This window comes from Mesitornis unicolor, unplaced genomic scaffold, assembly GCF_000695765.1.
Source record: "Mesitornis unicolor isolate BGI_N332 unplaced genomic scaffold, ASM69576v1 scaffold15894, whole genome shotgun sequence".
In the NCBI taxonomy this organism is placed as follows: domain Eukaryota; kingdom Metazoa; phylum Chordata; class Aves; order Mesitornithiformes; family Mesitornithidae; genus Mesitornis; species Mesitornis unicolor.
The window spans coordinates 48,682-66,171 of NW_010178186.1; the positions used below are offsets into that span (position 1 = coordinate 48,682).

Genomic DNA, 17,490 nt, shown 5'->3' on the forward strand with positions numbered 1-17,490 from the left:
CTCGGGATATTCCACAGAGGCGACAAATGCAGGGGGGTTTCTACACCCCCCTCCTTTCCGAGGGCCTCCTCTAACCCAGAAATCGGCCCTGCAGACCCGGCTGACGTTTAACCTGCGGTATTTTAATCCATGCTGCAGTGAGCTGCCACTTTCAGATTCAATTTCTCTTCAGCCCTGTCTGAAGTGCGAAGGCGCTCACCTCCACCTCGGCGCCGTTGGTAGTGCCAGGCGGGGACCCACGGGTCACTTGGGGAGGGGAGGGTATTTTCACTTCTTGCTGCACATCTCCTATGTCCAAGTCCTCCTATTTTTTTGCAGGTTTGAAGCATGATTTTTTTTTCTTCCAAAGCAAGTTTTGCCTTTCTAAGCCTCATCAAATTAAGCATCTCTTACCAAGCAGCTTGTAGGTCAAGCCACAAAACCAAATGTCAATTTAAATGAGAAAGCTGGAAGTTTATTAGATAAAAGCAAATGAATGTAAAATCACAACATTATGTATGGTTGCGATTACTTGTGTGCAAGGTTATAATCCAATCTACGGTCTGATCTCAGTATTTATGACTGGAAGATTTTGCTTCATTCCTGTTGTCCATGGAATTTCATTTTCTTACTAGATTGTTTGCTGTTTTTAAATAAAGGCTCTGGTAAACCCCAAATATTGGAAAGGTAGGGATAAATCAACAAACACTTCAATTACCACGAGAGGAACTGGGGGAAAAGCATACCAAAAGACTAAAAAAAACCCAAAACATTTAATATTCCCCTCACATTTTGAATATTGGCTGCATTTGGAAAGAAAATATGCCCTTACTTGTTAACAGCAGTCATAACACTTCGACCCTAACCCAACTGAAAACAGGGGATTGCAACAGGAATGGGAGCTGCTGATTGCAAGTAAAATTCACCATTTCCCCCCCCATCACAGCTCCATCAGCACAGGTTGTAGTTTACTGCTACTGGACCCAGTTCAGCAATATTTTGAGACAACAAAACAATTGGTTTTCCTCTTAATTAACATGCACTCAAGTCTGCAAATCCCATTAGCCTTTCCTGGTTACTGCATAGCAGATAAAATTCAAGAAGATCCTGAGTAGGAAACATTGAATGCCATAATTCATCGACAGTTTCCAAAGACAATTACAGGAAGTCATAATTGTCTACAAAAAAAATGTCTACAGCCTGGTGCAGTGGAAGCAAAAGTTTCTGTGCATTTTGTCCTAAATTGGATACATTAGTTGCAAGTTGCAAATGAGTAATCCTTAGATAAGGCTGCCCTCGGACAAGGCATGGGATCAATCACTGATGCTGCTCTACAACAGATGTTGTCCTGTAAGCATATAAAGGACCACTTCCCCAAAAACAATTATAGCCTTTGTTATTTAGTCCTCAGCAAAAATTAGGCCTGACTCTCACCAGATTCTCATTAATTTTCTGGATCACATAGGAAACAAAATGGCCCATTCTACCCAATTAATATGAACATGTTGCATAATCCATACAGCTAGAAAAGAAACCACCAGTTCAGAGAGTTATCTGATACTCAAAGTGCAGTCAAAACTATTTTGATCCCTTTCAAAGAACACTTTATAAGGTCTACCTACTTTCTTCACATGTGAAATAGTTTTTCAGATCGATATTAAGGGGCTGATGATTGCTCTAAAAATACAGTGAGGTGAATCTGCTTGCTCAGAGAAATCCTGAATGGTGCCAGTTGTTGCAGTTCTGGCTTTCTTACCCCTCAAATTTAGAGCTGCTGTTCAACTCTCTCTCCCAATGTCTATGTATACTCTGACCTTATGCCACTTCTAAAACCTTCCTTTTTGAGCATAAGTATGTTTAGTCTTTAGAGGCTATTTCACACTCTCAGCATTCATGCAGATACTGACCTATTCACACCCAAAATTTACAGGAGCGCTTTGCAGTGCTAGAAGCGGATGTACTGGCCTGCTGCTTTAATCCATTTCACCTTGCATAATTTCCAGGCAATAATCTTATATCCTGAACTAAACCATAGGATATTTCAATAATAAACCAGTCTGCAGTTATAAAGTATTTAAAGACATTTCAGTGTCACTTAACAAGGAAATATTTAGTCAATCTACTACTATTACAGTAATGCTCAAATTGCCATCTGGAAGACCCAGATTCAAAAATCAGTCTCTGGATCCCAGGCTCAGCTCATGAAGGCCAAATACCCTGTAAAGAAGATGCAATTAGTCTCCAGGGAAAGGCTTCTGCAGGCTGTCATTGGCTCTGCAGCACGCAGCACATTCACTCGTGTGGATAAAAATAACATATTGAAATGGCAGCTGCTCAGCAAAGGAAGAGGATTTGAGCAGGGATAAAAATATACCTTAAAAAGAGAGGGGAAAAATGATAAAATGCCTATCAAAAGTGTCAAAAGGTAATACTGAATATACTGAATCAATGATACTTAAGATTCACCTTTGAACCTCAAGCAGGAAACACTATTTCCTAGAGGAAGAAAACCCACGAACATAATTATTGATGTCCTAAACAAATCCAAGGCTAGCACGGACTGAACACCTCGGTCAGGATGTACACACTGTGAATGGATTTTGTTAAATTTTGAAGAATTCCTACTTATAATTTTATTACAGGATCCAAAACCTGCTGCTCTGAATTTAAAGACAGAAATTATTTTCAGGAGGCAGCAGATTCCACACTGTGACTGGTATCTACGATCATGTCCATTCTCTTAGTCTTGAAGGGATATTGTAACATAGTACCTCTTTCTCTTGAAGTCCATTACAGCATGAAAGGGGCTGTTACGTATTTATAGTGTTATATACTAAACTCATGCTGAGTCAATATTAAAGCCTCTCAAAAAAATCACAAGATAGCAGTGAGACCTATTAGATTATTTAGATTATTTCCATGCCGTTCTGAGATCCCTTTCTACAGTATGTTTTATTAGTGTCTTGCCCAGGCTATTTTTAAAGTCTTAAACCCAGAAGCTTTTGCTTTCTGAGTATCCAACTTTAAAAGCACTGAATGCACTGTTTAACCCAATTAAAATGCAAACCAAAAAACTTCTTATGGATCTGCTTATTTAACTGCAGGTGTTTGAAACAGCAAGCGAGATCTGAACTGACAACCATAATCTGTCAAATATTAAGACTTCTGGATCCAAGGTTTTTAAAGGTTCCTTTCAATCAGGTTGAATAAAGATGAGGCAAGTGCAAACAGGAAATAGAATCTGTGTTGAGACATAATCATACACCAACTGATACAGATGGGAAAAAACCACGAGTCCTTCTTCAGACTTGACTTGAAACATGGTTTGTACCAGCAAGTTACCTTTTTTTCCCAGCTGTATCAGTTGGTTTAACTAAATCTCTTTCCTCTCCTTACAAATCCCACCCTACTTAAGACGATCACTGCAGCATTACCACAACACAGCAGATTCTAGTTTGAATAAAGATCCATTCCCAAGTATATTACAGTAAATAAGTTACTGTGTTAAGTCCGCTATGCCAGATAAGCAGCAGTCAAATTCAGTGTACCGCATGTTGCACTATTTTTACTGAGAAAATACTTGAAAAATGAGACTTCACAAAGTATTTCACGTAGGATTACTTGATTTTTTCATCTCAGTTTTGAGGCTTTTTTTTAGTTTTATAACTATTAACCATGAAATAGAACAATTTATAAAGACCCTAAAAGATAATTCCCAGGACAATACCTGATTGATATTACTGTGTTTCAATCAGTACGGGAAAATGCACACAAAACTTTAGACAAACCATAGCTGACTCTGCAGAGGGGATTAGCAATCAAGCTCAAGCAGGAATTAATGTTTATCGGAATGATGCATATTGTTTGCTGACACACTTATTCCATCATTCTTAAAACACGGTAAGCACTCAAAAAAAAACCCCAAACATTTTCAGTTGCTAAGAATCTTTCTGAAGCATTTAAACTAAAAATCATACTACTGTAAAAGACTACCCTTGTTTAGTTGCCAAATACATATGTACAAGTATTAACCTGACTTTGTTAAAATTCAAATTTAAGGGAAATTTTATTTGTTCTACAACAACGTCACCTTGGGTTGTTATCTTGCCACATTTCAGCAGCTAAAACGCGTGCTGGGCCTGCCCGACAGCTGAACAGAAGTCTCTGTGCAAATCCCACATACTGCAGTCAAGGAAGGGCACCTGATCCTTGGTTCAGTACACAATGCTGGGGCACAGGATGTTGCCAAACAGCGTATGAAACAAATGAAAGCTATTACTGCTTGTCATTAATAAAATCTGGGCCCTACTGCATAAGAAAAGGATGTACTTTGGTTTTTTAAAATCATTTGGCATTACTTTTATCTACATCAATTTCTCCTTGTATTTTCATTAAGAAAGTGTATTCCTTGGCGTTTCCAATCACCCTGAATTACTGTGCAGTACTGGGGATGTGAAATGCAAGCTGCATTTCAGACCACGGTGAATGTAACAAATGCAAGTTATTGCCAGTTTATCAAAGCTTGGTCTTGAGCAAGAATCGCTATTAAAACAAGCCAGATTTCATTAGCACAACAAGCCCTGATATCAAAAGAAGTTTGGTTTCAGAAACCACAAACGCGGGTCTGTTTTTTTAGTGGTCTCATGACTGGTAACAAAACTGTGTGCTTAGATAACAAGCAGAGTTAGAGTTTGACGACTTTTACTTTCACAAGTAACCATCAAATTGAAATAGATTACTCATTATACAGAGCAAGAATAAGAAACTAGACTTGCGAGTTGTATACCATAAGCAGTTTCTATTTGGGATTAGATAAAATATGTAGACACCATTTTGAACACTTTGTAAATGGAGGTATTTTCAAAGAAAGATTATCTTTAAAAAAAAACAGATCTCAGCTGCTAGTCAGCTCAACCCCCCTTTTCCTTTCCCAGTGACACAAAGCATTCTGCAATTCAAGGCAGCAGCAAAGAGGCAAAAAACTGAAAAGAAAAAAAAGTGATGAAACACTCAGTGTTGTTCTCAAAATGACCCAGATAAACCTCACTCTTCCCCAAGACAGAAAGAACTATGACTTCAGCCGGAAAACACCATTGAGCAAAAAGTTACCTCTCACTGAGCTGCGCAAGATTCCTGAAACTGATCATTTTTCCAGGCAGGCACTTTGGAAACTAAACTAAAACCAACACTGGCAACTTACACAACAGATCAGCTTCTGTTTGTGTTTCAAGTGCTCAGGTGTGCAACAGCTTCATCTGGAGACAACTGGAAAAAAGGAGGCCTACCCCAGCTGACTGACATGCATTAGGTGCACATTACTTTACTTTTCTTAACCAAAACTGAAGTTTCTTACTCTAAGTAAACACATCTTCTGAATTATTTACTGCAGGAGATAGTCTCTTTCTAAATTTACCTTTCAGTGAATCATTTTCAGCTCTCATTATGTCAATGAGCGAGTTCTCCAGCGAATGCATGTCAAACGTCCTTGTGCGATCCTGCAAGCACAACCAAACAACGCCGGTTTAGGCAACACACCGTGTTAAACACCACCGTCCGAAACAGAAAACCTTCAGTTCTGTTCTACATTACAAATGCAGAATTAAGCAAAAACATATAGACTAAAGTCATTCTGACATAGGAATATTAAAAATTAGATTATTCCTAAATATGAATCTGATTTATACTTATGAGTTACTTATGTTACTTACCAAATATTTCTCCTTCATATTAACCAAAGCCACCATCTAACACATGCGTGGTTTAGGCTTTCCCAACTAAAACAATGAATTCCACATCTTACAAATCTGATGTTACAGTGGCATAAGACAACACAAAATATCCTGGCACTGCATTATCTTAATCAGCAAATTCAGAATAACTGAAATTATAAATAAACTATGAAAATCTTTACAGCATCATAGGAGTTCACTAATGGAAGCAAAAAGTCCTTCTTATTCCCAAAATTATTCACCTATACATTTATACATTGGACATGTGTAGGAACACTTGGGTAGAATTTTATACAATTACATCAATCCACCTTGTCTTTAATTTTTCTGTGTCCAAGAAGAACTCTAACATTGATTCTAAAGATTTTATTTCATTCATGTTCTACGAAATTCACCTCTGAACTGAGATCAGGCGTGGAAAGTATCTGTTCAAATACGAAAACAAAATGCAAGCAATTCAAGACAGATATTTGCTCTAAACTGCTTCTCTACAACTATTATTACAGCAGTGAATATATGGGTTTTTGTCCCTAACTCTAGCTGTGAAGCTGAAATTTCTCCAAAGCACACAGATCCAGCTTTGAACATTTTTAAAACCAGTGGTGAAGTAAAAGACTGATATTGCACAACGACAATTGAGCATGAAGTTATAATGTCCCACACTTCCAGTGCTGAAGCACTAACGCAGTAATGACCGCAGTGCTGCAAGAGGCGTTCTTTGTATCAAGGATCAGTCACCTCGGACTTCAAACACCTAACACTATTTTAAGAGCAGGAATCCATGAGCTCCTCGAGTCCTGATCCATTTCCAAGTTCGTAAGTTACCTTCTGATCACTAAAAACACTCTTTTCCAACTCTATTTTCTGACTAATTTTTTCCTCTCTTCAGAACAGTTTGTCACTGACACAGAACAGGTAAAGTATTTCTACCCGGATGTGCTGCATTTCAATTAGCATTAGCGCGGCCAGAGTTTGGAACCATTTGCTTTATTAGTCTAGCCCAGTATCAAATTTGCTATAAAAGACAGAGCTGTGCTGTCTCTCCACAGTATTTATTTCCTTGGTCATTTGTACTACAAGGTAATTGAGGCACCTTAGAGAAACTCTCACAAGCATTTAAATTCTTAAATTCTGCACTGTACTTTCACACATTTCCTACTGGTTCCTTCCACTCCTAGCAGTATTTAGTTTATTGTCTCAGTTTATACTCTACTAGTTCATAACTATTTCAAACTCTATTTACAGTAAAATACCTTAGCAGGATTGAATAAAGGTCCTTGGGTCTGCATCCTGGACCCATTAGGATCTAACAGCTCTGTAAGCCAGGAATGGATGCTAAAAGACAATCTCTATGTTTTCAGCCATCCTCACAACGTGACAGAAATAGCCTAAAACACAGGTGGGAGTATTTTCTGAAAACCTGTCATCCCTTAGCAGCTATTCCTTCTTCCACTCTGGCTTTCACACTGTATTGTGTTTCTCTGTGTGGAATTAACCTTGAGTCCAACCCATGAAGCTACAAAATTCTTATTTCACAAAGCGCAGAACCTCAGCAGCTCCAAGTCTCTGTTGAATTTGTGGCACTTAACATTTCACTTGTGTGAGACGTGAAAGGGAGGAACCCGAGCTGGGGGATTTCTAGGTAATTGTGCTGTGTATGCACTGGAACACACAAGCCTAAAGATAGGCTCTTGTCTCCAAAATTTCAGTGCTGGGTTGCATTGAGCTATAAAGACGGCTTTGCTGCAATGGTAAGTTTTTAAATATTGAGAACAGAGAGTTTAAACATTTGAAGGGAAAAAAGGAACCGAACTGGTCAGCTGAGAGGGGCACCACATTCTCCACAGTGAAGCTTTTTGTGGTGAGGAGTTATAGCTTTCTCCTTCTGAGTGAACCAGCCTGCTGTCACTTTTGCAGTACAAGGTCCATAAGCTTACCCCAAACGTTTCAAAACATGACCCTGCACACTAATACAAAATATTAACCGGTCATATTCCTACCTGCAGCAATCCCACGAAAAGGAGGACTGGCTAAAATATGGCCCACGTTGATACTCACGCTCTCCAGTATTCCCCATAACTTGCCATAGCAATGGAGAAGACTGCCACAGGCTAGAGCACCCTCAAAACGCTGATCTGTTACCATTTCTTGCCTGTCTTCCCAACAAAAGGTCTCTGTGCTTGCAGCACATCACATCACATCATCGCTGTCAGTTCACGGGGCTGAACTGCCCCAGTCTCAGCACCCTTGGGAAGATCAGGCTCATTCCTGGGCTGCTTGAAGCAGTTTGCTCTTCCATGTCCCTGCTTATTAACTAGAAAATAGCAAACCACATTAAGCACAACACTAAGAGCCACTACTGCTCTTCCATTGAATTTGGATATATTGCTCAATGTAATGCAGCAGTCCACCTTTCTGGAAATGCAGAGTAATTCAAGAACTCGGTATATAAGTAAACCTGTACACATCTATAAATGAAAAGATGTCAGTCATGTACATCCTAAAGGAGGACCAGCCAAAAGGCCACACTCAACTGGTTCAGCCCTTTCCCAGTGCTTATTGGAAAAGAACTCCATTAATTTAGTTGACTACTTGCCCTGATCCTGACAGGGTCCACACTACCAGAGAAAGTCATCACTGGTAGTTTTTTAGAATTTTTATACAATTTAAAGGCCTTTTATTCTGAGACTGCCCTGAAAACAGTAGCACAAATTTTGCCAGTCTTAACTTCCAACACGTTCGGCACATTTTATCAGGAACACATATTGTATCTGATATATATATATATATATGTATTAAATATACCAAACAAAAATAAAAGACTGATGACAGGTTAATGGTAGTGGCCGTATTGCTAAAGAAATGTGTATACATTTAATTCCATAGCACCAAAAACTGTAACAGTCAAGATATTGATCATTAACTGGTAACTGAATGTGAGCTAGTCTGAGATACACGTTAGTTATGAGTTATAAAGCACATAAGCCACAGTGTACATGAAAAAAAAGTGGTGTTTTCTTCAACAGACTTCACATAGAGAGAATTAATAAAAATAGGGTGGTGTTTTTAATGGATCAACTTACAAAGTTACAGTACTTTCCATGGAAATGTATATACTGTATATATTTATATCTTCATAAAGAAAAGATATAGGAGTAACGACTACCCTGGAATAAAGCAGAGTACGTACACTGCAGTAACAAAATAAGTTAACTACAGCCTGATACTGTTTACCCAGGTTGATCACAAGGACTTGGCTTTACATGAGTTTGTTTAGGGCAATTTGGCTTTTTATTTTTTTTTTTTTTACTTTTGGTTTATCAGAGGGCTCAAAGGACACACACATTTATCCTTGGGAAACAGAGCTGAGGCAGAAAGACATCAGGTTGAACAGAAGGCCACAGGAAAAAAAAATAGAAAAAAAAAACCAACCTGAAGTCTTAATGCATGACTATGTTTAAAATGTCAGCCAACATTTCAAAAGACATTCATTAAACATCATTCTGAATAAGCAGTATTGTTTCCACAACAGCACACAAGAGGTGGCAGCCAGCAGATTTGGTTAAGAGCGAGCTATCAAGACTATAAGGATACTCCAACAGCAAACACAACAGTTTTGGTCTATACCCTGGCCAGCTCTGTCTACAGAAAAGTAAATTATTCTGATTCTCCTACCATCTAGAAATCCCGTATAAAGATGTCGAGTGTGCACAACGATGCAGTCTCATAGTTAAAGCACAGAGCACACGACTCGGGACTTCACAGCACAACTTTGTCATTGGGCTCACAGTGTGGGCAAACCACTTCACCTCTGACTGCGGCAGTTTCCCCACGAGCACCCAGACAGATTATTTTATGGTTAGGGGTCTTGTAAAAATGGAGCTGTTTGTAAATAGAAATCACTAAATTCTAATTCCTATTCCAATTTTATTTTCCGAAGATATTTCATTCCAAAAAGAAAGTCATTTGGTACCAAGCACGCACAATATCTACTGGGACATCCTCCTATGCAAATGAAATTAAATGTGATTTTTTCATGCACGGCAAGATCATACTTTACACTTAAAAATATCATACCTAAATTCTCATGCACATCACAGAAAAATGTACATCGAATTTAACTATTAAAGTGCAGATTCCTTGTATTTAATCTGCACTAACAACATTATCATCGCCTGAACAATTAAAATTCCAGGACCCAGGAGTTTCTATTGAAACATTATATTAAATAAAATTATATTGCTTCCCACCATGGGCCTCCCACTGCTAAAAACCCAGACTGCATGGGAAGCAGAGCCTGGCGAGGTATGAGCACTTGCTGGTAGCTAAGGCTGTGCCTAATCTTACAAAATATGATTTCTCTGAAGACTGAGGCATCAGTAATAATGTAAAGTATGCCACTGCCTGAAGCAATTTATTGAGGGTGATTAAGCAGTATTTGTGGAGTGGGTGTAGTTGCAAAACTGGGGCTTATTTTATATATATATATATAAATATTTGTCAAACCAGAACACTTCTGAAAATGAGAAAATCCACAACTACATTTGCTACCCTTGTTATAGCACAGGAAGCCCGAAACTTTCTGAAACCTTCTACATGTTTCCCACAATTAAAAAGCCTTGTGTCTCAGGCAAAGTAAAGTGTGGAGGGAGAGGTAATATTGGAGGTACTAAATACAAGTTCCACATTTTTCTTCTAATTGCAAAGCAAATTTGGACTTGATTATGCTTCTGGGTAAGCTTCTCCTCCTTCCCATCACCCTGCAAATGCTGTATTCCAGCTCCCCATCCAGTATCCAGTGAATTAAAGGCTTTGAATAAACAGGTTTTTCCTGAAAGGATGTTGCTGTATGCTGCCCTGATCATCTTTTATAGCTTCAGCAGGGAACAATAAGAAAAAGCTGGAAAAGTTAAGTGCTGCATAACATAGGAGGTTTTTAGGGGAGGGAGCACTTCTGGTTTAGCCAAATATGAACTTCTTTTTTCTTTTAAAATTACAGACCTTTACAAAACATTCCAGTAATGTGTCTGATTCTATTTGAGACACAGATGAGGGTTTTTTACGTATCTTCTAGAAATTATTTTCCACAACATCTTGTGTTCTCAGTCTTTGTGCTGGGCTGCTAAGTATGCAATTTTCAAAGCAAAACGCTTAATAAGAGTACTCCTTTTAATCTTAGGAAAATACAAACATAATTCAAATAGCTTCTAACAAAAGCTCTCTTTAAAAAGAAACCCCGAGGTCAAAAACGCACAGGAGGGCCAAAGCCGAAGTATTAACGTCAGTAGTGAGTTTATAAAACAAGAACCGTGTTAACTTCCACAGTACTTAACTTGTGCATGTCACACCACATTAGAGTGCTCCTAATTCCACAGACCAGTAGCTGTGGGGAACAGCACACAAAACTAATTACTGCCCAGCTGATGTAGTTGCAGAAAAAGAGGTGAACAGACTTTGAAAAATCCAACTTCAAGGATTTATTCTGTTTTAAAAGGAGAGCTTGAAATTTCTTGGAATAATTGCTGCTGCCAGAGTGAAAATAAAATCCCGCAGAAGTTTCTGCAAAACAAGCAGCCTCATTTTATGCAACCAGCCATCACGATTTATTAAAGGGTTCCTCAGAAACAAAGAGCAAATATTAAAGAAAAGAGGCATGGTAAAAAATTCATTTGCAAAATTCCTTCAAGAGGAAAGACTGGCAAATGCATTAAGAGGTTATTTTTTAATTCCAGTTCCCTGTGAATTTGTTTAACGCACTTATTAAATCAGCTCATTTCTATGGGCAAACAAATCATGACGTATAGCTCAGAATTAAAACACGTCCTGTAACCACGTATGTGTTTTCTCAAACATTCCATATCTGCCTGGGGGAAGAGAAAGTCTCCCTGGCACAGACCCTCAGTGGATTTGGAAGGGGTTACGTACCTGGAAACTAGCCACTGCAGAAGAAAGGAAAAAACATTTTGAACAAGTGCATATAATGAATTGCTCTCGTGTACAAAATTCTTTGAAATGGCAGCTATTTTCAAGCCTGATTCCAGGAAGAAACAGAAATTATTTTTAAGCATTTTTACAGAAAGCTGAACGCTATTGCTTAACTTGCGTGTGCCTGTGAAGACCGATTAAAAACGCCATCATGCATTGGAAGAAGAGATCTGGAAACCTGGAAACGCCTATCAAAGCAAGATTTACACATTGCGTAACAGGCAGGATGTTCCACACTCATGAGGAAGTGCAAGTACATGGCAAAAGGAAAGCCAAAACAATCTTGAGGGCAACGCTGCAGTAAAATGCAATTACTGAGCACTCGGTTTGTCAGTGCTGCTGGGAGAGAAGTAGAAGGAATTATTTCATAAAAATCAGTAACTTTGTAAGGTGCAATAGTCACAGTCAAAGCATTTTCATTTATTAATTCTCGGGGAAGGCTGTTATAGCCAAAAGACTTTTCTTTTTTTTTAATTCAGGAACCATTTTTTCGTTTGGAGACCATTTCCTTTTCAAATGAACGCACAAAGAACAATGGCTTTTCTCTTCTCAAAAGATCTTTGAAGGGGGAAGCCTGCCCAGTGGCTAAAGCACAATATCAAAACTTAATGAAACAAACAGATTTGGTAACAGTCTTCTCCGCCCTTGCTTCCAGTCCCATCCCTGCAAGAAGAGGTTCCTGCAGACACTTCTGAAACGTTAGGAGACAGAATGCCAAACAAAAAACACAACAGAAAGCGCAATGTTTTGCATGCAGCTCTCAATACTAAGAAAGCAAACTTCAAATCGCAAGATTATCAAACACATGTCCACAGTATTTTCCTTTTCTCTGCACCATTTGGAATGGCCACTTCATTGCAAGCGTCTAAGGGCCATGGGCAGGAACACTGGCAGTGAGCAGTAGTTCGCATTAGTGGCTTGCAGGGACATTATGCAATGTTGTCCTCTCCGAAGAGGAAACGAGCACTTACACTTGGTTACCCTAAGATTTCCATCAAAACATAGACTTCGGTGTTTCACCGAGCTTTGGAGTAGAGACAACCTTTGAGATTTAAAAAAAAAAAGTAATCCCCAAATATTTGCAATTGCTGATTGATATCTTGCCCTCTACAGAAACTAATTTTCACTAGATTGCAGCAACACTTGTTAATGATTTAAGCAGCAAAACATAAATTTTAAATGAAAGGGACAGTTGTCTCAAATTACTCCATTATGTTGCTGCAGCAAAGACAGCTTTCAATTATTTCCTAAATAGGAATCTAAGAAGATTCCAGTAACAAAACAGCCTTGTCCAGTACATGACTGCATTATCAAGGATACTTCATATATATACACGTGTGTGTGTGTGTGTGTGTGTGTGAACGCAATTATACAATGAGCGAAAGTCCTTATTTCTGCTTTGAGTCAGGCACACCATCAGCATAATCAAGAAAAAAATAAAAAGACATCAAAGGTCAAATTTTTCATCATTTGTTTCCAACAATTCAAAAATTCAGTATGCTTTCAACACAAAAATGACTAAGTGACCAAGGAAGCCAAAGATTTTTATACCAGAAAAAGTTATCAAAAGCAGTTGTCCAAGATGGCTTCAAAATTAATCAGCATCTTTCTAGGTCTGCAGTGCTGAAGTCCTGTTTTGCTGCCCTGCCCTTTTCTTCGCAGCAGTGGCAGTAACAGACTGGAAAGCACTTCGCTCCAACACTTTCCTTTTCTTGGCATGAGGAAGTGTCAGACTTGGTCTTGACATGTACAGCTTCATCTTAGTGTTTATGTAAACAGACACCAACATGCTACACAAAAATTATTTCTTTACCGTGATCAAAATACGTGTGTCTGATATTTTGTGTTTGGAACACAACCCAGAAGTCAAGGCTGACTTTCCCAGTTTCCTGAAATTTGCTTGATGTCAAACCAAGCACGTTTCTATGGCTGTGCATATATTTAGGCCTTACACATGGCAGCAAGGACACACTTGATCTCATTCTGTCACTCTGCACATCAGCTATGTGTCAGGGTACAGAATGAATTAAACTGGGAGCCAAGTCTCACTGCAGTGAGGCCGAAAAAAAGACCGACTCCAGCTGTGTGCCTTTTTCTAATGGTTTCAGTGTATAAATTGGGAATGCTGGACACCGGTTCATTATATTAATTACAAATCCTGACATTAAACTCAATTATTACTAGGCATTCTACATTTACAAGGGCTCTACCTGATATTGAACCAGCCAGTAAAAAAAGGTCTCTAATAGAAAGTTACAGCCAGCAGCTGCTCTGTCTGCAGAGACCCTGCAACCCCAACGGAGACCAAACAGTTGACGAAGAATTGTCCTGTTCCTACGGCTGTATTCACACAGTCACTATTAAATATATTTCTATTTCTTTGGTTTATAACATGAGACATTTTGCACGGTTTTTATCTAGAGATCTTTCAAATTGTTTTAAAGTAGGTCACTCTGGTTCTTACAGCATGGCTAGAAATACTGCAATCATTTTGCAATCTTTACTTTTGCACTTATTTGAAGATCTTTAAAAACAACTCACTAAATGTAAAAAAGCTCTTGAGTTCTTGGATTCACCTAAAAACACACACACATAAAAAGCCAGGTTTAACGAGCGGTCAGATGAAGAGTAATTCTGGTTTAATTTTTACTGCAAATCAGGTTCAATTTTATACTGTTCTTTTCAAGCTCATAAAAAGTCAGCCTAGGAGAGCTTGAAGTGCCAGACAACCCCCTCCTGCCAGGATAAGGCCATATTAAAATACAGGAGACCACCACCTGAAATTTGTCCAGGTCTACTTTTGGTGATGATTTAATGGCCTGTAACCAAAATTTGCTGCCATTACTGAGGGAAGCAAACGCCGTCGATTACTGTCATATAAAAAATTCAAAGCTTCCAAAAAAATGCTACAAAAAATGTGTTGCACTACAAGTCCAGATGCAAAACAAAACACAGTTACTTAATACTTTTTTTCTGATGTGGAACATTCTCAAATACTTCAGAAGGCCTCAGATCTTTCATACTTCATCAGGCAGCACTTATTTTTTCTTACTCCTTTTGGTAGATATACTTGCCACACATAACTGAATTTGTTCACCAGCTATTTCTGAGTGCAAGTATTAAGCTGAAGGAAGCTGGCCAATACCGGTGTCTGGTGGGCAACGGATATTTTTATCACCACCACTATAAAAAAACCCACCATGATTCACAGCTCCGAGCACAATTCACACCATGACATTTAAGTTAGCCATATATATTTTTTTAGTTCAAGCACAGAAGTCATACGATCAGACTGTACTGTTCAACACCCCGACCCTTTCCAGGGCATTTTGATGCACTTGTGTGTTCTTTTTCTTACGGATATAACAGAGTGTGCTCACCTGAAAAGGAAAAATGTTGTCAGCTCTGTTCAAAGTGTCTTCCATCCACGATTTCGGAGCAAAGGCTGAGCTGGGTCGAGCGTATTTCTGCAGCTGGATATGATTACTTGCAAAATTCTTCTTTAAGGGCGAGATGGAGTTCAGGGGTGTTATCCCTCCGTTCAGTCCCCTGCGGTGGTCTCGACCTTGGGACCCACCCCACCCACCGTATCCACCGCCACCAGGGCTCCATGAAGATGGTGTAGGCGATGGACTTTGGTAGCTGCTCCATGGAGAAGGTGGCTTGTTAAGATTATTAGCCAAATGAGGCAACTGATTAAAAGCAGCATTTCTATGTGTGAATGGAGGTGGATGAGGACTTGCAGGAGACCTCCTCTGTTGCTGATGCTGATTGTGATGATGCTGAAAATGGGGGTGATGAGGGTGGTGTTGTGAGAGGGGTCCAATTTGGGGGGAAAAGCTACCACCAAAGCCAGGGCTGACGTGATGTGGAAAATTCTGAAACAGCAAAGCACCATTATTAGCTGAGGCAGCAGGGACCCCTCCCTGATGAAAAAAACTTGCATCTTCATTGATTATTGTAGAAGATGATGGAGCTATAGCTGCAGACCAGTTACTGAAACTAGTCAGAGAAGATGCGGTGGATGTCAAGGGCTGCGTCGAAGTACCTAGCCCCGAAGCCTCTTGATAGTCAAATCCTGTCAACACTGGCGATTCTATTCTTATTTTCTCCTTTCCATTGCCGTTCTCTGAAGAATTATCGCCCTGATTTTCTTCAGTTTTAGCTTTCTCAGGTTCAGAGAGCATGCCTGCTTCCTGACTTTGACTAGGGGAAAGCTGCTGTTTTTCTAGGGACTCTTGCTTTTCCTGTTGCTGAGTTTTAGATTTTTCTGACCCCAGAATCTCATCCTGAATATTATGGGCAGCTGGAGCAGGAAAGAGCCAAGCTGACCCAGCACTACTGCCATTGGCAGCTGTGTTATTATTTATAAAAGCAGCAGGGCTGGGGGTTGCATTTTGATGATGGTGTGGAGGCTGCAGATGCGGATGAAATCTGACTGGAAAAGCTGACTTATTTCCAGTGTTGTTTTGCACTAACACTCCAAACCCGTAATCCCCCATTTATTATATTTAGGGTTTGAATCCTCCCTGTAAGAACAAGTTGATGTTTAGTGTTTACCTCGTCCTCTTCTGAGGCGAGATTAGCAAGTATCCTGTTTTTAGATAGATATTCCAGTTTCTCCCTCCACGCTATTTATTTCAGATTTGGATAAAGATGTTTGTTTTTTGCAAAAGATAGATCTCTTCAACTACTTCAATGTGTCAATTTGTGCCTGTTTCCTTCCTTTGGCCAGGAGGAAAGGAAAAAAATAAATCTTTGGTTCGCAAAATAAGAGGTTTCCTTTTTTCTAAAGGAAATGCACAATGAGAGAAAAAGCTTCTGAGGAAAAAGGATAAAGATATTCTAACTATCCTGTTTTTTTCCTCCTCAGCAGCCTTGACTCGCCCATAAATGAGTTAAGAGGGAAGAAAAAAAAATATATATACGACGACGTCTGGTCCCCCGACCCCTTGGCAGCAAAAAATAGATTTAAATCTGGAATAATTTAATACATCTCTATAATCTAATATATATTTGTGTCCTGTTCAAGAAGAGTCTTTGCTGTGAGTAAGGGAAAATTTTACCTCAGGATCTCAGCATTCAGAAAGGTGAAAAGGGGGAGTGAGTTACAGAAGAGGCTTCTTCCCGTGCTGCTGGGTTTAACCTATTCTATTTAGCAATAATATACACTCTGTGTGTGTATGTGTGTGTGTGTGTGTGTATGCGCGTGTGTGGTTGTTTAAAGGGGTAAGATCTTATCTCAGGAAATTAGTATTCTATATGTGTGTTGGGTGGGGAGTGAGTTGTGCAGGAGAAGGGTGGATTCTTGATGCTGCTCCTTTTGGGCTGGGTTTCTGAGCTCGCCAGACTTGCTTCTTATTTATGATCCAGTATTTGTGTGTCCTTCATACGAGTCCTGGCTGTCCGAAGAGGAAGATTTTCATCTCAGAAATCAGCATTCAGCGCTCGGGAAAAGGGAAGGGAGGGGACAGCGAGCTGTGCAGGAGGAAGGGGAAGGAGATTTTCTTGCTCTCGCTGCTGCTGGGAGGGTGGTTTCTGATGCGGGGCTCGCCTCCTTTCACCGAGATCCGTGGGTTCCCTGCAGACGGGCGAGCCCCCGGCTGAAAGGCCGGGCGGGTTTGCCTGGCTGTGTTTTTCCTCCTCAGGGACGCGGCATCCAGCGGGGCAGGGGCGGGCGGCGCAAGCGGGCTCGGCTCGCCAGGCCCGGGGTCTCTGTGGGGTGCCCCCCGCGGTGTCCCCCCTCCCTCGCAAGAGTCCTGGTGTCGGGGAAGGCAGGAGGGATTTTTTTTACCTC

At 39.8% G+C, this 17,490-nt stretch overlaps 1 protein-coding gene across 1 annotated transcript in view; it reads right to left on the reverse strand.

Moving 5' to 3' along the window:
* CPEB4 (cytoplasmic polyadenylation element binding protein 4) overlaps nucleotides 1-17,270 on the reverse strand; it is a 38,831-nt gene extending 21,561 nt beyond the window's left edge. Inside the window, exons 1-2 of the mRNA XM_010182371.1 lie at nucleotides 15,074-17,270; nucleotides 5,388-5,474 (exon numbers count right to left, since the gene is read on the reverse strand). Of these exons, the coding sequence (XP_010180673.1) occupies nucleotides 5,388-5,474; nucleotides 15,074-16,195 (1,209 nt within the window). The 5' untranslated portion in view covers nucleotides 16,196-17,270. The remainder of the gene's footprint in view (nucleotides 1-5,387; nucleotides 5,475-15,073) is intronic.
* Nucleotides 17,271-17,490: the final 220 nt, after the last annotated feature.